At 48.5% G+C, this 23,549-nt stretch overlaps 1 protein-coding gene across 5 annotated transcripts in view; it reads left to right on the forward strand.

Moving 5' to 3' along the window:
• Positions 1-23,549, forward strand: part of LOC109875308 (zinc finger SWIM domain-containing protein 5) — a 69,162-nt gene that overhangs the window by 33,414 nt on the left and 12,199 nt on the right. For all 5 annotated transcript variants that reach the window (XM_031810154.1, XM_031810157.1, XM_031810156.1 and 2 more), the window contains exon 2: positions 22,335-22,691. In XM_031810154.1, the coding sequence (XP_031666014.1) occupies positions 22,335-22,691 (357 nt within the window). The remainder of the gene's footprint in view (positions 1-22,334; positions 22,692-23,549) is intronic.

A 23,549-nucleotide genomic window follows, 5' to 3' on the forward strand; every position in this document is an offset into this window, starting at 1 on the left:
TCTGAACCAACTATAATAATTTGGGGACAGGTCGAAAGCCATGAAACACTCATGGCCATTTAGCTAGCTTGTTGCTGCTAGCTAATTTGTCATGGGGTATACACATTGGGTTGATATTTTACCTGAAATGCACAAGGTCCTGTAATCCGACAGTTAATCCACAGATAAAAGGGTAAACTTAGTTTGTTTCTAGTAATCTCTCCTCTTTCAAGCTTCTTCTTCTTTGGACTTTAAATGGCAGTTGGCAACCAAATTGAAGGAGCATTACCACCACCAACTGGACTGGAGTTTAGACCTAATTTCATCTTTCAATCACCATGTGGGTATATGCTCCTAAAACCCAATGAGGAGATGGGAGTGGTGGGACTTGCAGTGCGCCTAGCATCAAAAATATATCTAAGTTCTAGTTTAGCACCTGGCTACGCAGTGTCAGATACTGTAGAGGCTAATGAAACCCAGTTCGGCTAGCGCTACTGCTGCCTGCTCCCTGCCTTCCAATGCCTGGCACGGGGGGGGGGGGGGGGGGGGGGGGGGGGGGGGGGGGGGGGGGGGGGGGGGGGGGGGGGGGGGAGCGCGAGCAGTTTGGATGAAATGATTGAATAACCTGTATGTGTACATTTATTTTGCGGTCAGCATGTTAGGCTACTGTGGTTTCTCGATATGAATATTGTGGATTTTAGAAACAAAACCACACTGGCAGTATCCCTCTATTAATATCTGCAGAGCTCCCCTCAGCCTCCCCTCCCTGCCTAGCCTGCATTATTAACGAGCCCTCTACCAATTAAAATGGATGAAACTGCTCTTGAGGATATTTGATCAGGTAAGATCTCTGATTAGCATATCTGATGGATCTGCCTTCACACACTGATTAGAACCTTCCCAAAGGCCCCGGGGCCACTTTAAAGGAACAACTCCTGCACAAATTAGACTTAAACCTAAAGCACACTGGGTTGCTGACTAGCCTAGACGCCCATGACTTTTGAGTCTGTGACACCCAAACCCCCGGGCCCACTTAGCCCAGCACCACTGCTGCCTCCTCCCCTTTTGTGATGAAGCTGGCTTTTCATTCATTTCTTATTTGGATGTGTATAACAGGATTAGTCGTCTTTGTATTTGGGAGCCAGTGTAAAGAGAGGCGCTCCCCTCCTCCTACTGTAACAGTGAAGCTCCCTCCCGCAGACAATGGTTGAGACATTGGGTTTGCGTCCGTATGTGTGTAGCTGCTAAATGAGGCCAGGAACACAGTCCCAGTGCTAGGAGATAAGGAGGGATCTCCTGTGTATATGTGCAGGCCAGATGGGACCTGCGCTGCCAACGACGATATAAACTCTTCTTTCTTCACGGGTGTGGGAGGAGACGAGCTTACTCTTTGGGGCAAGTCCAATCATTCTTGCATGGCTTGGATACTAGCTTTCTGGGCTTGCCAGCTCCAACGCATACATTTGGGATGAAGTACGTCAGTCTCTGCTTGTGGCTGGTTAGCCACAAGTTCAAAGAATAGGCCTACCCAGTAGACATACCGGGGACTGATAATGTAATTAACACTATGCAATCCAAATAGACATGTAATGTCCCCTATTTTTGGAGGGTGATTTGCACTTCTAGGACTAAAGCTCATTCTTAGACATTGGCCAGTTCTAAGAAGGCCTACTTAGATTCTCAGTCTATGGACTGAGGTGCAGAAGAGCTCAGCAGTAGGTAGGATAATCCTCCTCCAAAGCTATATGTCAATACTTGTCAGTCTAGTGGTCTGACCATTACTCACCATCTGTCTGTCTGTTCAGAGGGGGAGAGAGGATAAGGTGTGTAGCACATCTAAACTGGTTGGGCCTGTGGCGTGATTTCATTTTTTCTCCCTAGAATATGAGTGTGTAGGTCTGTGTCTTAAGTGTGAGAGCCAGGGTTGACCTGATTGCAGCCGATAGAGCCGCTCTGTAGTCTACTATCCCACATGCCTCTAATCTAGCTCTGTGTGCTGCTGGCCAGGTCTGGCAGGCAGCTGTAGCTAGCCCTTGTGTGGTTTTGATGTCAGCACATCTGAAGTGTCAGATACTGCAGAGGCTAATGAAACCCAGTTCGACGAGTGCTACCGCTGCCTGCTCCCTGCCTCCCAATGCCTCCAATGCCTGGCACGGGGGGGAAAGAGTAGCCAATTAATAGCTACTGCAACAACTTGTTACTGGAGGAGGCTAACTGACTGTCTGCCATGGTGCCTGGTGGAGAGATTAGCTGAGATGATCTTTACTGCGTTTTCACAAAGGAGTTTGGGTCAAAATACTGAAAACATTGGGTTGTGCTGCAAGGTAGTTTTAGAACGGTGTACTCTGCACTGTACGTTGTTATTCTATTGTATTTCCTCTTTCAGTTTGTTCCTATTCCAGTCGTGGCCTGTCAGTGTCGTGGCCCTATTGGTTCTCTGTGTAGAGGGGCTGTGTTGCCAGCTGTCCCCTATAGCCCACCAGAGAGCAACCCTTAACCTCTGACTAGTGATGATTGAATTGCCCTCACCCCCTGATACACAACAGACTAGAACACTGCTTCTTGCCCCTTTCTCTCCCTCTCTACATTTTTCTTCTTCTTTGTTTTGTAATGCCGGATCTTGGCTCAGTGCCCAGTTTCATCCATTGATGTCTCTCTCTCCCTCCCTACTCTGCTCTGTCCAAACTCTCCTCTCGCTGTTGCTGTGGCAAGGGAGGCAGCATACCACTTTGGAATGCAAGCATGCACATTCCTACACACACACACACGCCCAGGAGACATCCACCCACCACCCACCCACCACCCACCCAACCAGTGCCCTGGCAGCTCTGTAGGTCATTGTGTTTGGCACGTGGCCCTGGGTAGGGGGGTGTCCCACCACCCTGCATCCCCTCTACCCCCTGCCTGACTCCACTGGTCCCTGGCAGACAGCTCCTGCTGAGTAAGGAACGGAGCATCTCTTTTGTTCTCTGTCTGTAGTCAGGCTAAATAGATAGGCAGCTACTGTTGCTGCTACAACCATGCCCATCATTTTCTATTCTGGAGGGCTGTGGGGGGGGGGGGGGGTGCAGGAGAAAGATGAAACAATCACTTTTCATTACCACACTCCTCCATACCCCATGTGGTGTGGTAGTTCAGACTGTCTATATCTCCCCCTTAAACAAATTCCATTTTTTCTTTCCTACCCATAAGTCTAAATTTTTTTGCGAAATAGCAGATGTTTAATCTAGTTGTGGGATCAACCTTTTCTCCCTCATTTCACATAGTAACCCTACCCTGGCTCTCCTCTCCAGGCGATATGTCTGAACAGACAGACAATCTGTTCAAGGTGGAGCTTCCTGGCATTCGTTACCCCGCAGCATGAAGTTGTTTGATAATCTACATTCACAACCACATTCGTGAGCATAGTCCTCAACTGTGTGTGTGGTGTGTTTAATTGCCTGGTGCTGGTAGTAGTGTGTAGTACTATTAGCTGTGTTTTGTTGTGTTTACTGGAGTGGCCAGTGTTTGTCTAACTGCCGGCCAGGTCCTAGTCTGAGGTTTAAAAACATAAATTTTTTAACAAAGGGGCAGCTAGTCAGCCCAGAGCCCAAACGAAAGCCTTTGTTTTGACTTCCTCTTATTCATTCACTTGGGTAAAGAACAAAAATGTATAATTGAAAAACATCCTCACTTCTCACAAGGAAGGAAAATAAGAAAAGGTTTATTTGAGCGAGGACCCTTTTGAAAAGCAGGGCATTTATGTACCTGGAGAGTTGTGGCTGTATTGCCAAGCTAACTCAATCAAGGACGGACGGTGACGTGTGCCAAGTCAGGCGGGTCCAGCTGGCGCTTGCCCATGCTTTTGTTTTACCATGCTCAGTATTCAGTCCACGGCAAACATTGTTGTTAGCGTTCACTGTCTTTTTGTGATGGCAACGACCTTGATGTGAGGAGGGAAGGAGGGACTGGGAGGAGGTGAACCGAACAGCCTGTATTGTAACTAAGCCATGTTGATGAGATGAGCCACTGTGGTTTAAGGCACTGGAAGGAAACCACATTGCTGCTGCCTGAAGCTAGTGAAGGTTATTACTAGTTACTGGTCCTCAGACAGCTTAAGTATTTGAAAAAGAGGATGAAAACTAGTAATAGCCTAACCTTTCAATAACATGAAAGTCCTCAGCGTTTCGGATGCCACTTTGGGGCGGGGCTTATGTCTGTGTGACACTGGCTGGAAAACATCTCCATCCACCACAGTATGATTGCTATGGGTCTTTAAGCACGGAAGGTTATTACATGCTAAAGAGAAACTTTTCTCCTGCCATTCTGTCTATTTAATTATTCAGTGGAGAGGAGGCGGGTTCAAGCCAACTCAGAGGAGTTGTTTGGTTGGCCGTCTCTCTGTGCGGTGTCCTCTGGTAGGCGAGGCTCTTTAACCAGTCTGGAGTGCTGCTTTATGAATATTCACCCCAGCATCCCTGGTGACCAAGGCACTGTTTTAAATCTACATAATTTGTCTTTAAGTGCCTTTCAGACGGCTTTTTCCTTTCTGTTGCTCTCCGGAACAGGAGCCATGCTTATTAATCAAGCTCTCTTTGTGAGAGAAGGCTGAGGCTGGTCCAAAAGCTACTCAAACGCTCCCGCTGGATGAAGCCAAAGGCCATTTTTAAAGCACTTGTATCAATGTCCATTCTCTTCACGTACAGTTTAAATGAGATACACTACATGGCTAAAAAGTATGGGCATTAATATGGAGTTGGTTCCCCCTTTGCTGCTATAACAGCCTCCACTCTTCTGGGAAGGCTTTCCACTAGATGTTGGAACATTGCTGCTATAACAGCCTTCACTCTTCTGGGAAGGCTTTCCACTAGATGTTGGAACATTGCTGCGGGGACTTGCTTCCATTCAGCCACAAGAGCAATAGTGAGGTCGGGCACTGATGCTGTGGTGTAAAAATACTTAGGTATCTTTACTATTTATATTTTTGGATTTTACTTCACTACATTTCTAAACAGAATGATGTACTTTTTACTCCATGCATTTTTCCCTGAAACGCAAAAGCACTTGTTCCATTTTCGATGCTTCGCAGGACAGGAAAGAGAACATCCCTGGTCACCCCTACTGCCTCTGATCTGACTCTCTAAACAGAGAACATCCCTGGTCACCCTACTGCCTCTGATCTGGAGGACTCTCTAAACAGAGAACATCCCTGGTCACCCTACTGCCTCTGATCTGGAGGACTCTCTAAACAGAGAACATCCCTGGTCACCCTACTGCCTCTGATCTGACTCTCTAAACAGAGAACATCCCTGGTCACCCTACTGCCTCTGATCTGGAGGACTCTCTAAACAGAGAACATCCCTGGACACCCTACTGACTCTGATCTGGAGGACTCTCTAAACAGAGAACATCCCTGGTCACCCTACTGCCTCTGATCTGGAGGACTCTCTAAACAGAGAACATCCCTGGTCACCCTACTGCCTCTGATCTGGAGGACTCTCTAAACAGAGAACATCCCTGGTCACCCTACTGCCTCTGATCTGGAGGACTCTCTAAACAGAGAACATCCCTGGTCACCCTACTACCTCTGATCTGGAGGACTCTCTAAACAGAGAACATCCCTGGTCACCCTACTGCCTCTGATCTGGAGGACTCTCTAAACAGAGAACATCCCTGGTCACCCTACTGCCTCTGATCTGGAGGACTCTCTAAACAGAGAACATCCCTGGTCACCCTACTACCTCTGATCTGGAGGACTCTCTAAACACAAAATACTTCATTTGGCGATCTGTAAAAAAAAAGAATAACATTGTGCTGTCTGCTCTTCTTATTATAAGCAATTTGAAATTATTTTTGACTTTTGATACTTAAGTATATTTATAACCAAATAATTTCAGTCTTTTTTTTACTCAAGCAGTATTTTTCTTGGTGACTTTCACTTGAGTCATTTTCTATGAAGGTGTCTTTACTTTTACTCAAGTATGACAATTGGGTACTTTCTCCACCACTTCACTGATGTTGGGTGATTAGGCCTGGCTTGCAGTCGGTGTTCCAATTCATCTCAAAGGTGTTGGATGGGATTGAGGTCAGGGTTCTGTGCAGGCCAGTCACGTTCTTCCACATTGATCTTGACAAACCATTTCTGTATGTACCTCGCTTTGTACACGGAGGCATTGTCATGCTGAAACAGGAAAGGGCCTTCCCCAAACTGTTACCACAATGTTGGAAGAACAGATTCGCCTAGCCTAAACCATGACAAACAGCCCCAGACCATTATTCCTCCTCCACCAACCTTCAGTTGGCACTATGCATTGGGACAGGTAGCGTTCTCCTGGCATCCCCGAAAACCCAGATTTGTCCGTTGGACTGCCAAATGGTGACGTGTGATTTATCACTCCAGAGAACGTGTTTCCATTGCTCCATAGTCCAGCTTTCCACCACTCCAGCCGACGCTTGTTATTGCACATGGTGATCGTAGGCTTGTATGCAGCTGCTCGGCCATGGAAAACCATTTCACAAAGCTCCCGACAAACAGTTATTGTGCTGACGTTGCTTCCAGTGGCAGTTTGGAACTCGGTAGTGAGTGTTGCAATGGTGACAGATGATTTTTATGTGCTAAGCACTACAGCCTTCAGCGGCCCTGTTCTGTGAGTTTGTGTGGCCTATAACTTCACGGCTGAGCCGTTGTTGCTCCTAGACATTTCCACTTCACAATAACAGTACTTCCAGTTGACCGGAGCAGCTCTAGCAGGGCAGAAAGTTGCCGAACTGACTTGTTGGAAAGGTGACATTCTATGACTGTACCACTTTGACACTCACTGAGCTCTCCAGTACAGACCATTCTACTGCCAATGTGTGTCTAATTTTATACCTCTGTCAGCAATGGGTGTGACTGAAATAATAGCCATTGGAGTACGGGTGGAGAGAATGGAGAATGTTAGGTGCTGGATGTGTATAGTGCAGTGCATATTTGAATTACTCAAATGATAAAAGGCACTTGTTCTAGCTTTTCTAATGATGTCCCCTCCCCTGCCTCCCTCCCTGCAGCATGATACACACTGCTCAGCTCTTGGATTTCAACACTGGCCATGCTTGTTTTTACTGGCACCCATTGTCTATACATCCAGAATTGTAAAGCTTGCATTATTGTTGGTTTAGTCTGAAGTTGTCTTTCTCCACTGGCCTATTGTTTTTTGGGGTGTGCCTATCAATACAGGCATCGCAGCCTAATGGGCACTGAATGCATACCACCCCCTGACTCTCGATCTGCCACCCCTGATGACATGGCCTCTGTCTGCCGTGAATGGAGTGCCATGGAAAGGCTCTATTTACCCATAGATCGCCTACAAAGCAGAGGCGCCCTATGTGGAAAGGAGAACAGAGAACGAAAGAGTAAGAACCTAGACAACATACCACCCAACACTCGTATCATGGCTCAGGCTCACGAGCTCTGTGGGTGTTGTGAGGCTCCTTGTCCATGTCTCATGGACTTTTGTTCACAATGTTTTCTGAATGTTGGGTCAGTATGAAAATGGGGAAATCGAAGGACAGATTCCACAGGACTTTGTAGATGGACACAAAGGTAGACAGGGAATTCTGTCTCCATGCAGGCTAGTTTCTACTAATGACCGGCCCTCTGTCTGGATGGAATTTGGTACTTTAGAATGTGGGTCCATTGAGTGGGCTGGCTTTATGTGTCTCTCAGCGCTTGCCTTAGAGAGGCTGTCACTGGTGAGCTGCTCTTTTCAGAGTGTCAGGGCCATGTGAATGAATCATGGCTGTCTAGGGATAGGGCCTTTTCTTTGTAAACATAGCAGAGCCAAACTGCATTGTGGTATTGTTTACTGAGCCTTTTATTCTGCTGCATGCGCATGTGTGAACGCTTGACATTATTTGGTGCGGGCCTGAATGAGCTGATGTCCCCCAGGTTATTGAGCTGACTTGTTTTTTGGGTTCGCTGTCCTCATTTTTACATTGTGGACTCCGTGTTTTCTGCCGAAGAGAGACTGATATTTCACTTACTGAAACTGAAACATATCAACGAGATGTAAGGTCGGTTAAGTGACTGCGGAATTACTGTTGGAATGTTTCACCGCAGTGCTAGGTAACCGTGGGGGATTGTGTTCCGAGCGCCATCAATATCCTTTGGCCCCGCATATCTTATTTCTGTTCTTCTCTTCCTCTTCCTCCTCCTTCTCTTTCTTTGCCATGCAGCATCTCAGTGGCAGCAGCAGTGGTTTCCAAGGCCCTGCTTCCAAGCTGACGCCTGCTAACCGCTGTTTAGGCTTTGTGGGCAACAATGGCAGGCCAGGCCTCTGCCTGAGGCCTAGACAGACCCGGCGAGAACAAAGGGTCCCTGTGAATCCTGGGGCCCAGTGGGCAGCCGGTGCAGGGGGAATAAAGCAGGTCACAGTGAGATTAAGACTGCACTGTGTGCATGTGGAGGGGAGCGGGGAGCGAGCGCATCATTGGGCTTTTTTTCAGGGTGCGTGCCAGCTCACAAGGCAAGGCAGTCCCCTGAAAGAAAGAAAGGAAGGAAGGGAGGGGTGAAAGAAGACTGCCTAGAGAAGGGGACAGACAATGGAGGGGTTTGAGTTGGAGGGGGAATAAGGGGAGGAGGGGTAATTAGAGATGCCGCCATTACATTGCCTCACTTCTGCTGATCTGAAGCCTGTCTTTACAGAACACAACTCACCTTCAAGGTCCCAGGCAGCATCATAATGCATGCAAGACAAAGCTTCACATCAAGCTCCATCCTTTGTTTTCAGGCCCTCTGGTTTTGTCATTGTCCATATGCTATGCTTGGCTTGATGAGCATTTTATGACGTCGACCAGAAGCCCAATTGCGGATCGGAGACTGCTAGCTTGTTATTGGACCAATGGAGATGTCATCTCACCTCAGTCGTACATCTTAACTGCTGTGTCATTATGGCTGTTGTTGTGCGAGATAAATGGTTTGGCGTGTGAGGATGAGGTTGGAGTCTCGACAATCTCCCGGTATATTTAGACTTTCTAAGCTTCTTATAAGGTTCTTGTCCTTCCTTGAATTTGACTTCTGTTTGTTTCCATCTGAGACTGGTTTACAACTCAAGGTAACTAACTTTTGTTAGAAATGGAGATGATAAAACTGAGTGTATAAAACATTAGAAACACCAGTTCTTTCCTTGACATACACTGACCAGGTGAAAACTATCATCCCTTATTGATGTTAAATCCACTTCAATCAGTGTAGAGGAGATGGGTTAAATAATGATTTTTAAGTCATGAGACAACTGAGACTTGGATTGTGTATGTGTGCCACACAGAGGGTGAATAGGCAAGACAAAATACTCAAGTGCCTTTGAATGGGGTATGGTAGTAGGTGCCAGGCGCACCGGTTTGAGTGTGTCAAGAACTGCAACGCTGCTGGGTTTTTCAAGAATGGTCCACCACCCAATGCACATCCAGCCAACTTGACACAACTGGGGGGGGGGGGCTCATTGCGCTTCTCAATGTTAGGAAGGTGTTCATGATGTTTTTTTGCTCTGTGTATTTGCACAACAAATGTTTTGCTTTGTCAACAGGACACATGTTAACTTCAGAGCCCGTTTGTCTTTAGTCACTTGCCATTCTTTGCACATTTTCACATCGTTGATGGCAATGTTTTGCTTCTGTGAGTTTTATGAAATATAAGCCTCTTAATGCTCAGTTATCTAGTTCTGCAGACCGTGTTTCAAGAACAAACACGCCTTAGAGCGGCACAATGCCTCTTTTGACTGCTCCTTGTCAATCACAACAAGATGGCGGCAGATGGTTTTGTGCGTGCTTGCATAGTAAACAGGAATCCTTCCATTTTTAAGGGCACGCATGACAGAAGGCCAACATGCCTTAAAAGATGAGCGATCCTGTGTTAGATGGGTGCTTTAGGGGCCATTCTGTAGAGACTGGAGAGACTAGAGGCGGTTGACATGAGCATCGTGGCAGGGTAGTGTTGAGGGGCTGAGCTGGCCTGATCTATCAGTAATTGGGGGATAAATGCGGCTTTGTGACCTTTTGGGAGCTGTCAGCTTCTCTTCTGCACCCTAGCTGCCCCTCAGCTAACCGCGGCTCCGTCCCTCCACACACAAGGCCAAGGCACAATGCGAGGTACGCAAACAAAGGCTGCAAAACACCAGATCTCCATCTTTTTTTTGCTCTTTTTTTTTGGCCTTTTTTTTTGGCCTTGGGTAAGATGTTTGCTCACACACACACAGGAGGAGGAGAAGGCTGGCCAGCTTTCTGTACACACCACCAAGGCCCTGTAAGTGCTGTACTGTGCATTGATTGGAATAACCCAGGTGTTTGTTTCCGAGGAACATTGGATAAACTGACATTTTTCCCCCATTTGCTCTCTGATTGCACAGCGCCATTCAAGGGGAATTAAATTGACCTCCAACACACAAGGAACCTTCACTGTTGTTGCCCCACTACAATGTCTTAACTTGGTTGGGGAAAGGGGATTGAATATATGCTTTCTCAACTCTGTATTTTGTATGGCAGGCATGAAGATGTTGAACTTCGCTTGCTCTTTTTTTATTTTATTAAACAAAAATGTACTTTTTATTTAACTAGGCAAGTCAGTTAAGAACAAATTATTATTTTCAATGGAGGCCTCGGGAACAGTGGGTTAACTGCCTTGTTCAGGGGCAGAATGACAGATTTTTACCTTGTCAGCTGAGGGATTCGATCTTGCAAGTCCAACGCTCTAACCACTAGGCTACCCTGCCTCCCTCTAGCTCTCATATTTCTCTATGAATGATCAGCAGTAGAATAGACTTCAGCCAGGTCTGGTTTGCATCAGGTGCTGAACGATTGTTCTGATCTTCCCCTGTGCTGCGTTGCTAGCTAATGATAATGCTACCAACCCAAACGACTAGCCGACAAGCTTAATACACATCACAAGGTAATTGGAAATTGGCTGAGACATCTTATCTTAGATTTCCATAGACGTCAGTGCCTGTGTTTTAAGGGACGCCCAGTGAAAGGGAGTTGATTCAACATTTTTCCCTCTGTTCCATGCCATATAATTGCAACGAATCAGAAATAAATTGAATGTGATCACGATAAAATGTTAATATGAACCTTTTATTTGAACAGGGTGCCATTTTTTTCAATGAGCCCAATACAAACACACACACACACACACACACACACACACACACACACACACACACACACACACACACACACACACACACACACCATCTTCACTTCCAGTAGAGCATTCCCCACATGGCTCCCAGTGCTGGGGCCATGATGGTGCTGTTGGGAAACCGCAAATGAATCAATCAGGCCTTTATCTGATCAGCGGAGCCGGGGCCTTGTGTGATGCTGAATGTACATATACACGCGTGTTGTGTGGAGATGGACTGGTGGGGGGCAGGGGTGGCTGTGTTAACCTCCTTGCTGCTGGAACAGATGGAGGGTGGGCTGGGGTAAGCTGGGCTGGGGCTGGGGTAGGCTGGGTAGAGAGAGGGGGGGTCCTAGGCTGTACTGTGTGTGCTGTGTTGGCCCTGCCCCAGCTCCCTGTCTGCCTGCCTGCTTGCCATACAGATCTCCAGCTCAGCCTCCACAGCTGATTAGAGGTTAATGGTTTAAGAGTGGGGCGGGACTGCCCTCTGATTGGTTGGCGGGTCCCGCGTGGGAGGGTCGGCGGAGTGGCAGATGGTGCAGACCCAGTGAGTAGAGCGGTGAGGGAGGGAGCACATATATATGAATGGTGGTATTACTAATGTTGTATGTTAGATAGTGGTGTAATAATGTTATCCACTGTTTTATTGGTTTTGCCTTAATTAGTTTGGACCCCAGGAAGAGTTGACTTGGCAGCAGCTGATGAGGATCCTTAATAAATACAAATGAGGGGGTTCTCTCTCTCCCTCATCTCTTTCGTTCCCTTCCTCGCTCACCTGCTATGGAAGGCCTACGTGTATAACCTCACCACTGCATCCAGCGAGCAGACAGATGGTTGGTGGAGGAGTCTAAAAGCCCAGGCTGAAGGAGCTACATTAGCAGCATCCCCCTCAGATTAATTATGACTATTAGACACTGCAGCGTACGGATCAATGAGCTGATCTCCGCCGTCTCAATGTCTTACTGCTTAACTCCGCCTCGTCCTACTCAGACATATCACGACTTGTTTTACCTATAGAGGCTTAAACCAAGTTTCTTGAGATGGATGGATGGATGGATAGTATAAAGTGTAGAGTAAGATTAATGAAAGGAACCCCCTCCCTCCCCTGACTCAGTCATATTGTTCATGTAGCATCCATATGCAGGCTGCATCCTTCAAGCTCCTCCCCCACCTCACAGCTCTTCCCCAGGGGCAGACAGCCATGTGCTTCTGCTCAGGATCAAATCAGCTTTGTGGGGCTGGCAGCGCTCCCAGAACCATACATTCATTTATCTGTTTAGGGGCTTTACCCACCCGGCCCTTCGATTACAACAGAACCGAATAACCAAAGATAAGAAATGCTATATCTAACTGTGTTGCTGTGATGGTTTTGCATATCGCTGTCATAATGAACAAAGCCAGTGTGGTGAGAAGGGTAGGGACGTCTATCGTGTGATATCACAGCCCCAGTAGGTTTCTGGCAAAGAGAAAAGGGAGGTTCAGGGAGCTGGTGATTTACACTGCAGTGTCAAGAGCCTCTTACTGTAGTTAGTGCTGCAGTGACTAGGGCGGGCGCCACGCTAATTCATCTGCACTCTGCTGGCCCTGGCCCGGTCTCTGACGCAGGCCTCACCTGTTTTTCTGTAGCCACTTCTCTCTCCGTGCTGTTTTGGTCCGACCCGCACAAGCTTGTATACGTTACACATTATGCCACATGGTCCCTCCTCCCCCTCACCCCTTCCTGCTCCTCGCCCTCCCTCCCCAACCTCCAAAATCAGCTGTCCTCTTCTATGCCTGGCTGGCCATGGCATCCTGCTGGGACTCTTCAAGGAGCCAATTGATAGTTGCTGCGGAGTGACAGTCTGACCCATATTAGCAGTGGCAGTGTGTTGATTACTACTGACCGACCGATGAAGCAGTGTCTTGCCTTGTGACTGAACTGTCATCTACACTCCTTTTGCTGACGACCCTCCTCAACACACACACACACACACACACACACACCTCATCTAGAAGAGCATCAGTGTTTACAGGGTCTGGGCCAGGTACAGGCAGGACACATACACACAGTGCAGAAGGAAGGAGGATTGAAAGAAGAGGGGGATCCCATTTCTCTGAGCTTCTAGAGACGGACCATAAAGAAAAGAGCAGCGGAAAGGGACGGCAGGATCACATTCGGCATCGTGGCCGGCCAACAAAAGACGACCCGAGGGGGCGGGGGTTGGGGTGGCTGGGTTGAAACGGGAGCCACTGGCTGAAAGGCGAGGAGGACCCTTCACGTCCATCAGCGGCAGATGCCTGGTTCTCTACTGAAGGGAGAAGTGTGAAAGGAGATGAGGAGCCACCCTACCTGCCCCTCATAACCCCAGCAGCAGGCTGTGGCACTGCAGCAACTGTCAGATTCAGACACACTGCAGAACAGAGATGGGGCCTCCTAGTCATCACCCCCAGCACGGGCCCCTTACTGCAGTCTGCACCCACTCTGTATACACTGACTGACCACAGAGGTGAGAGAGGCCTCTGGGTCTAACTAATGACTCTGTGGAAGACCTGCATAGGTGGAACATTGTAGCGGTACTCTACTTATTGTTGTCAGGCCTTGTGTTGTTTTCTAGTTAAAGAGACCTCTTGATATGATTCTAAACCCCATGCACGTCTCTTCTTGTGAAACTGCCAAAGACAGTGATGGCCGTCAGCAGTATTCCATGTACGTGTTTCAGTTCATAAGATCACGTTTGTTCTGTAAACAAAACCTTTCAGTGCAGCAGTTCTTTCCTCTCATCAGCTCTCTGGGGGCTAGATCCCATCTCTTCAGAGCTGTGAGACAGAGAATTAAAACGCATTAGTCACCTCCTCTCGCTTCTCTGTGTTGTCCACTCCGATGTCCTCCACTTCGATTGCTCACCGTTACATCAAACAGAGCTGCCATAGAGGAGGAGCATGGTGATGAGCTGTAACAGAGCTGCCATAGAGGAGCATGGTGATGAGCTGTAACAGAGCTGCCATAGAGGAGGAGCATGGTGATGAGCTGTAACAGAGCTACCATAGAGGAGCATGGTGATGAGCTGTAACAGAGCTGCCATAGAGTAGGAGCATGGTGATGAACTGTAACAGAGCTGCCATAGAGGAGGAGCATGGTGATGAGCTGTAACAGAGCCGCCATAGAGTAGGAGCATGGTGATGAGCAGTAACAGAGCTGCCATAGAGGAGGAGCATGGTGATGAGCTGTAACAGAGCTGCCATAGAGGAGGAGCATGGTGATGAGCTGTAACAGAGCTGCCATAGAGGAGGAGCATGGTGATGAGCTGTAACAGAGCTGCCATAGAGGAGGAGCATGGTGATGAGCTGTAACAGAGCTGCCATAGAGGAGCATGGTGATGAGCTGTAACAGAGCTGCCATAGAGGAGGAGCATGGTGATGAGCTGTAACAGAGCTGCCATAGAGGAGGAGCATGGTGATGAGCTGTAACAGAGCTGCCATAGAGTAGGAGCATGGTGATGAGCTGTAACAGAGCTGCCATAGAGTAGGAGCATGGTGATGAGCAGTAACAGAGCTGCCATAGAGGAGGAGCATGGTGATGAGCTGTAACAGAGCTGCCATAGAGGATTAGCATGGTGATGAGCTGTAACGGAGCTGCCATAGAGGAGGAGCATGGTGATGAGCTGTAACGGAGCTGCCATAGAGGAGGAGCATGGTGATGAGCTGTAACGGAGCTGCCATAGAGGAGGAGCATGGTGATGAGCTGTAACGGAGCTGCCATAGAGGAGGAGCATGGTGATGAGCTGTAACAGAGCTGCCATAGAGTAGGAGCATGGTGATGAGCAGTAACAGAGCTGCCATAGAGGAGGAGCATGGTGATGAGCTGTAACAGAGCTGCCATAGAGGATTAGCATGGTGATGAGCTGTAACGGAGCTGCCATAGAGGAGGAGCATGGTGATGAGCTGTAACGGAGCTGCCATAGAGGAGGAGCATGGTGATGAGCTGTAACGGAGCTGCCATAGAGGAGGAGCATGGTGATGAGCTGTAACAGAGCTGCCATAGAGGAGCATGGTGATGAGCTGTAACAGAGCTGCCATAGAGGAGGAGCATGGTGATGAGCTGTAACAGAGCTGCCATAGAGGAGGAGCATGGTGATGAGCTGTAACAGAGCTGCCATAGAGGAGCATGGTGATGAGCTGTAACAGAGCTGCCATAGAGGAGGAGCATGGTGATGAGCTGTAACAGAGCTGCCATAGAGGAGGAGCATGGTGATGAGCTGTAACAGAGCTGCCATAGAGGAGGAGCATGGTGATGAGCTGTAACAGAGCTGCCATAGAGGAGGAGCATGGTGATGAGCTGTAACAGAGCTGCCATAGAGGAGGAGCATGGTGATGAGCTCTAACAGAGCTGCCATAGAGGAGCATGGTGATGAGCTGTAACAGAGCTGCCATAGAGGAGCATGGTGATGAGCTGTAACAGAGCTGCCATAGAGGAGGAGCATGGTGATGAGCTGTAACAGAGCTGCCATAGAGGAGGAGCATGGTGATGAGCTGTAACAGAGCTGCCATAGAGGAGGAGCATGGTGATGAGCTGTAACAGAGCTGCCATAGAGGAGGAGCATGGTGATGAGCTGTAACAGAGCTGCCATAGAGGAGGAGCATGGTGATGAGCTGTAACAGAGCTGCCATAGAGGAGGAGCATGGTGATGAGCTGTAACAGAGCTGCCATAGAGGAGGAGCATGGTGATGAGCTGTAACAGAGCTGCCATAGAGGAGGAGCATGGTGATGAGCTGTAACAGAGCTGCCATAGAGGAGGAGCATGGTGATGAGCTGTAACAGAGCTGCCATAGAGGAGGAGCATGGTGATGAGCTGTAACAGAGCTGCCATAGAGGAGGAGCATGGTGATGAGCTGTAACAGAGCTGCCATAGAGGAGCATGGTGATGAGCTGTAACAGAGCTGCCATAGAGGAGGAGCATGGTGATGAGCTGTAACAGAGCTGCCATAGAGGAGGAGCATGGTGATGAGCTGTAACAGAGCTGCCATAGAGGAGGAGCATGGTGATGAGCTGTAACAGAGCTGCCATAGAGGAGGAGCATGGTGATGAGCAGTAACAGAGCTGCCATAGAGGAGGAGCATGGTGATGAGCTGTAACAGAGATGCCATAGAGGAGGAGCATGGTGATGAGCTGTAACAGAGCTGCCATAGAGGAGCATGGTGATGAGCTGTAACGGAGCTGCCATAGAGGAGGAGCATGGTGATGAGCTGTAACAGAGCTGCCATAGAGGAGGAGCATGGTGATGAGCTGTAACGGAGCTGCCATAGAGGAGGAGCATGGTGATGAGCTGTAACGGAGCTGCCATAGAGGAGGAGCATGGTGATGAGCTGTAACGGAGCTGCCATAGAGGAGGAGCATGGTGATGAGCTGTAACGGAGCTGCCATAGAGGAGCATGGTGATGAGCTGTAACGGAGCTGCCATAGAGGAGGAGCATGGTGATGAGCTGTAACAGAGCTGCCATAGAGGAGGAGCATGGTGATGAGCTGTAACAGAGCTGCCATAGAGTAGGAGCATGGTGATGAGCTGTAACAGAGCTGCCATAGAGGAGGAGCATGGTGATGAGCTGTAACAGAGCTGCCATAGAGGAGGAGCATGGTGATGAGCTGTAACAGAGCTGCCATAGAGTAGGAGCATGGTGATGAGCTGTAACAGAGCTGCCATAGAGTAGGAGCATGGTGATGAGCTGTAACAGAGCTGCCATAGAGTAGGAGCATGGTGATGAGCAGTAACAGAGCTGCCATAGAGGAGGAGCATGGTGATGAGCTGTAACAGAGCTGCCATAGAGGAGGAGCATGGTGATGAGCTGTAACAGAGCTGCCATAGAGGAGCATGGTGATGAGCTGTAACAGAGCTACCATAGAGGAGCATGGTGATGAGCTGTAACAGAGCTGCCATAGAGTAGGAGCATGGTGATGAACTGTAACAGAGCAGCCATAGAGGAGGAGCATGGTGATGAGCTGTAACAGAGCCGCCATAGAGTAGGAGCATGGTGATGAGCAGTAACAGAGCTGCCATAGAGGAGGAGCATGGTGATGAGCTGTAACAGAGCTGCCATAGAGGAGGAGCATGGTGATGAGCTGTAACAGAGCTGCCATAGAGGAGCATGGTGATGAGCTGTAACAGAGCTGCCATAGAGGAGGAGCATGGTGATGAGCTGTAACAGAGCTGCCATAGAGGAGGAGCATGGTGATGAGCTGTAACAGAGCTGCCATAGAGTAGGAGCATGGTGATGAGCTGTAACAGAGCTGCCATAGAGTAGGAGCATGGTGATGAGCTGTAACAGAGCTGCCATAGAGTAGGAGCATGGTGATGAGCAGTAACAGAGCTGCCATAGAGGAGGAGCATGGTGATGAGCTGTAACGGAGCTGCCATAGAGGAGGAGCATGGTGATGAGCTGTAACGGAGCTGCCATAGAGGAGGAGCATGGTGATGAGCTCTAACAGAGCTGCCATAGAGGAGCATGGTGATGAGCTGTAACAGAGCTGCCATAGAGGAGGAGCATGGTGATGAGCTGTAACAGAGCTGCCATAGAGGAGGAGCATGGTGATGAGCTGTAACAGAGCTGCCATAGAGGAGCATGGTGATGAGCTGTAACAGAGCTACCATAGAGGAGCATGGTGATGAGCTGTAACAGAGCTGCCATAGAGTAGGAGCATGGTGATGAACTGTAACAGAGCTGCCATAGAGGAGGAGCATGGTGATGAGCTGTAACAGAGCCGCCATAGAGTAGGAGCATGGTGATGAGCAGTAACAGAGCTGCCATAGAGGAGGAGCATGGTGATGAGCTGTAACAGAGTTGCCATAGAGGAGGAGCATGGTGATGAGCTGTAACAGAGCTGCCATAGAGGAGGAGCATGGTGATGAGCTGTAACAGAGCTGCCATAGAGGAGGAGCATGGTGATGAGCTGTAACAGAGCTGCCATAGAGGAGCATGGTGATGAGCTGTAACAGAGCTGCCATAGAGGAGGAGCATGGTGATGAGCTGTAACAGAGCTGCCATAGAGGAGGAGCATGGTGATGAGCTGTAACAGAGCTGCCATAGAGTAGGAGCATGGTGATGAGCTGTAACGGAGCTGCCATAGAGTAGGAGCATGGTGATGAGCAGTAACGGAGCTGCCATAGAGGAGGAGCATGGTGATGAGCTGTAACAGAGCTGCCATAGAGGAGGAGCATGGTGATGAGCTGTAACGGAGCTGCCATAGAGGAGGAGCATGGTGATGAGCTGTAACGGAGCTGCCATAGAGGAGGAGCATGGTGATGAGCTGTAACAGAGCTGCCATAGAGGAGGAGCATGGTGATGAGCTGTAACAGAGCTGCCATAGAGGAGCATGGTGATGAGCTGTAACAGAGCTGCCATAGAGGAGGAGCATGGTGATGAGCTGTAACAGAGCTGCCATAGAGGAGGAGCATGGTGATGAGCTGTAACAGAGCTGCCATAGAGGAGCATGGTGATGAGCTGTAACAGAGCTACCATAGAGGAGCATGGTGATGAGCTGTAACAGAGCTGCCATAGAGTAGGAGCATGGTGATGAGCAGTAACAGAGCTGCCATAGAGGAGGAGCATGGTGATGAGCTGTAACAGAGCTGCCATAGAGGAGGAGCATGGTGATGAGCTGTAACGGAGCTGCCATAGAGGAGGAGCATGGTGATGAGCTGTAACGGAGCTGCCATAGAGGAGGAGCATGGTGATGAGCTGTAACGGAGCTGCCATAGAGGAGGAGCATGGTGATGAGCTGTAACAGAGCTGCCATAGAGGAGCATGGTGATGAGCTGTAACAGAGCTGCCATAGAGGAGGAGCATGGTGATGAGCTGTAACAGAGCTGCCATAGAGGAGGAGCATGGTGATGAGCTGTAACAGAGCTGCCATAGAGGAGCATGGTGATGAGCTGTAACAGAGCTGCCATAGAGGAGGAGCATGGTGATGAGCTGTAACAGAGCTGCCATAGAGGAGGAGCATGGTGATGAGCTGTAACAGAGCTGCCATAGAGTAGGAGCATGGTGATGAGCTGTAACAGAGCTGCCATAGAGTAGGAGCATGGTGATGAGCTGTAACAGAGCTGTCATAGAGTAGGAGCATGGTGATGAGCAGTAACAGAGCTGCCATAGAGGAGGAGCATGGTGATGAGCTGTAACAGAGCTGCCATAGAGGAGGAGCATGGTGATGAGCTGTAACAGAGCTGCCATAGAGGAGCATGGTGATGAGCTGTAACAGAGCTACCATAGAGGAGCATGGTGATGAGCTGTAACAGAGCTGCCATAGAGTAGGAGCATGGTGATGAACTGTAACAGAGCTGCCATAGAGGAGGAGCATGGTGATGAGCTGTAACAGAGCCGCCATAGAGTAGGAGCATGGTGATGAGCAGTAACAGAGCTGCCATAGAGGAGGAGCATGGTGATGAGCTGTAACAGAGCTGCCATAGAGGAGGAGCATGGTGATGAGCTGTAACAGAGCTGCCATAGAGGAGGAGCATGGTGATGAGCTGTAACAGAGCTGCCATAGAGGAGCATGGTGATGAGCTGTAACAGAGCTGCCATAGAGGAGGAGCATGGTGATGAGCTGTAACAGAGCATGCAATAGAGGAGGAGCATGGTGATGAGCTGTAACAGAGCTGCCATAGAGTAGGAGCATGGTGATGAGCTGTAACAGAGCTGCCATAGAGTAGGAGCATGGTGATGAGCAGTAACAGAGCTGCCATAGAGGAGGAGCATGGTGATGAGCTGTAACAGAGCTGCCATAGAGGAGGAGCATGGTGATGAGCTGTAACAGAGCTGCCATAGAGGAGCATGGTGATGAGCTGTAACAGAGCTACCATAGAGGAGCATGGTGATGAGCTGTAACAGAGCTGCCATAGAGTAGGAGCATGGTGATGAACTGTAACAGAGCTGCCATAGAGGAGGAGCATGGTGATGAGCTGTAACAGAGCCGCCATAGAGTAGGAGCATGGTGATGAGCAGTAACAGAGCTGCCATAGAGGAGGAGCATGGTGATGAGCTGTAACAGAGCTGCCATAGAGGAGGAGCATGGTGATGAGCTGTAACAGAGCTGCCATAGAGGAGGAGCATGGTGATGAGCTGTAACAGAGCTGCCATAGAGTAGGAGCATGGTGATGAGCAGTAACAGAGCTGCCATAGAGGAGGAGCATGGTGATGAGCTGTAAACAGAGCTGCCATAGAGGAGCATGGTGATGAGCTGTAACAGAGCTGCCATAGAGGAGGAGCATGGTGATGAGCTGTAACAGAGCTGCCATAGAGTAGGAGCATGGTGATGAGCAGTAACAGAGCTGCCATAGAGGAGAGCAAAGTCCTGTTAGTAACGGAGATGACTACATTTTTCCCCCTTAGTCTCTGCTGGGTTCATTAGGATTGTTGGAATGTTTCAGCATAGATTTATAATATTATTAGGTAGGTTAAGGAGATGACATAAGTGCTGTAGGTCTGCTGTGAAGTAATTCAAATCCAACATGAGAACCATCATTCTCCAGTTGAGTCTATTCATCTGCTGAAAAACGCAGATAATCAGAAAGAATAGTGTCCCACATCTTTACTCGTTCACTACTTTGTTCCCTCGTTTCTGTCACACTGATATACGGCACCAGTTCTACAAGACTGCCTTGGAAATAGACAAGAGCATACTTGTACAGTACACGATTTGATTGCCGATGCCTCGAAGAAAAATGTACGCGGTAAACACAAGTCCGCCATTTTCTCCGCCGTGAGGTTTCAATGCATCGTTGTCTTTCACCAAATTCACTTTGAACTTTGCATTGTGCTGCGAGTAATTTGCGACACATAGGGGTAGCCCCTTTGCTTTCCTTTTCTTTTATCAAAATGAAAACAGACATCACCATAAACTCCCCTTAATCAGATGGGCCTGTGGTTTTGGCTCTGCCTGAAAGGGCTTGGCAGTAAATTGGACGTTGGATTTCTTTCCCCGGAGAAGAAAAAAGAACTGGGTAAGAGGGGGGGCTAGTTTCTCAGAAGAACTCGTCTGGAAAAGCCTTTTGTGGGACTTGGCAAGAGAACGGCAGGCTTTACTCATGCTTATGAGGCACCCCTGTCTCACTACTCTAACCCTAGAATGAATTGTGTGTGTGTGTGTGTGTGTGTGTTAGGCATTCCAGGTCTGTTACAGTTCACTCGCTATGATAGCAGTGATCTTCTGAAGCCAGACAGACAGGAACCCATTTGGCGTTAATTAGCTTAGCCTCGACTTGCTGAGCTCACTAAGTTATTTATATATATATATATATATATATATATATATATATATATATATATATATATATATATATATATATATATATATATATATATATAAAATCCTCAATGGTGTGTGTAGTGTACCCTCTGTCCTGTGTGTACTATTGGTAGTCATGTATGTTACCATAGCCATGCAGCCAGTGAGTAGAGTGTGTTTAAGGTCAGAACATACCCCCGACGTGTGTGTGTGACTGTAGCAGGCCTGGTTGCTATGGTTTAGTGTGGTACTGTGATATAGTAATCCATCTCTGTTCTCCCAGCCCCCTCTCTGGGCCTCCCCCCATCATTAATAATTTACCAGTCAAAGTGAGCTGCCAGACTTTCTATCAGACACACACTTCCCTTTCCCTGCTGCATGCGCTCCCCTTCTCCCCTCCCTTTGGCCCTCACAGACCGAATGACTGACTTCAAGCCACAAATATGTCACCAGCTAGCAGGCAGGAGCATTTCCTTTTGAAAAGCTGTTTCATGTGGTCCAGACGTATTTAACTAGTATCAGCTTTCTACTTCACTATCTTATCTACTCCCTTTTTGTAGTTGACTGATAAGATAATCCGTTTCTTTTCGAGTCCCTTTATGAACTATACTCTGCCCTCTCTGTATTATTCTAAGACCATTGTGTTACGTGGCTTGGACTTCTGCCGTCCCGTGAAATGATTGTGATACTGCTACCTCAATCCCAGAGTGCTTTGGGGTAGATAGTTATCCTTTACAAAGAGAGCACCAATGAAAGAAAACTCTCACATAGTGCTACGCAGGATGCTTTCTATGGGTTTGTGGGTATGTTGCCAGAAAGGTTTGATAACCCCTTCATTGCTCATGCGACTTTTTTTTAGGGTGCTGAGTCACAACTGTCCTTCATCTGAACTAAAGGGGAAGGTGTGAAATCACAGCCGTCATTTAAATGTTGATCAAGTCTGCTGACATCAGTCTCTCTCTGTCTCTCCAGGTTTCCACCTCAGTGGCACGGTCATGGAGCCCGCCTCCCAGTCGGAGCCTGAGGTCACCCACAAGGTGGCCATCAGCTTTGACCGCTGCAAGATCACCTCGGTCACCTGTGGCTGCGGCAACCGCGACATCTTCTACTGCGCCCACGTGGTGGCGCTGTCCCTGTACCGCATCAGGAAGCCAGAGCAGGTCAAGCTGCGGCTGCCCATCTCAGAGACCCTGTTCCAGATGAACAGAGACCAGCTACAGAAGCTGGTGCAGTACCTCATCACAGCCCACCACACAGAGGTGCTGCCCACCGCCCAGAAACTGGCCGACGAGATCCTCTCATCCAACTCTGAGATCAACCAGGTCCACGGTAAGAAAGACACTTGTTGTTGGACATAACATAAGGTCCCTCTGTTCACGTTTTGGTGATGAGTTTGTTCACATTTAGCACCGGTGTGTAGACCTATAGAATGCCAGCGTCTCAGAGCCGTTAGGACCTACAAGTCACAAGATGGCCACATATTGTGCTTCACACAGAGCCTCTGCCAATCCCTTACACTCCTTAGTTTCTACTTCAATCATCCTCTGGTGGGCTTGAACAGCAAGGTGGGCCCAGTCTACCAAAAGCAGCAGCGAGGACTCCGAGGCTTCAAACAGCCTGTATGATGTCTGAGTCTCCCAGCCTGCTGGTGCTTTGCATTTCTGAAAGTCTGAAAAATAGTAAAATGAAGAAAGTCAGTCAGACCCTGAGCCAACGTTCTAACGTTGCGAACTACTTTAGCCTGGCATGACCCCCCCCCCCCCCTGTTATCCTTCTAGTCTGGAAAACAGAGGACCTCTGCAGTCTGCCATCTCTCCACATCACTCTCTAAATATTTACCCACCCCAGCCTCTTAACAAAGAAGTCCATCTCCCAGTTTCCAGGTTGTTTGCTGTGGGGAGTCAGTGCTATGAGTTGGGGCTTTGATTGTGGAATGTGAACGTTTGGATGCAACAGTGCCTTGGCAGGACTTCAGTTGGTAGTTCTAGGCAGATCAAATGGGTGTTGGGGTTACCTATATGATGCCACCACACCTAGGGTTCACACTTTGTTCCTGGTCTTTAGGTGTTTGCTTAATTAGAAAAATGTTTAACAAAATCCTGGTTTGATGTCTTATGAGGCTAGTTTTGAGGAGGGATTGATATAAGGCATGTTTTTGGAGCCTAGTTTCTGGTTATGTGTTTAATT

The sequence above is a fragment of the Oncorhynchus kisutch genome, linkage group LG30 (assembly GCF_002021735.2).
Source record: "Oncorhynchus kisutch isolate 150728-3 linkage group LG30, Okis_V2, whole genome shotgun sequence".
Classification (NCBI taxonomy): domain Eukaryota; kingdom Metazoa; phylum Chordata; class Actinopteri; order Salmoniformes; family Salmonidae; genus Oncorhynchus; species Oncorhynchus kisutch.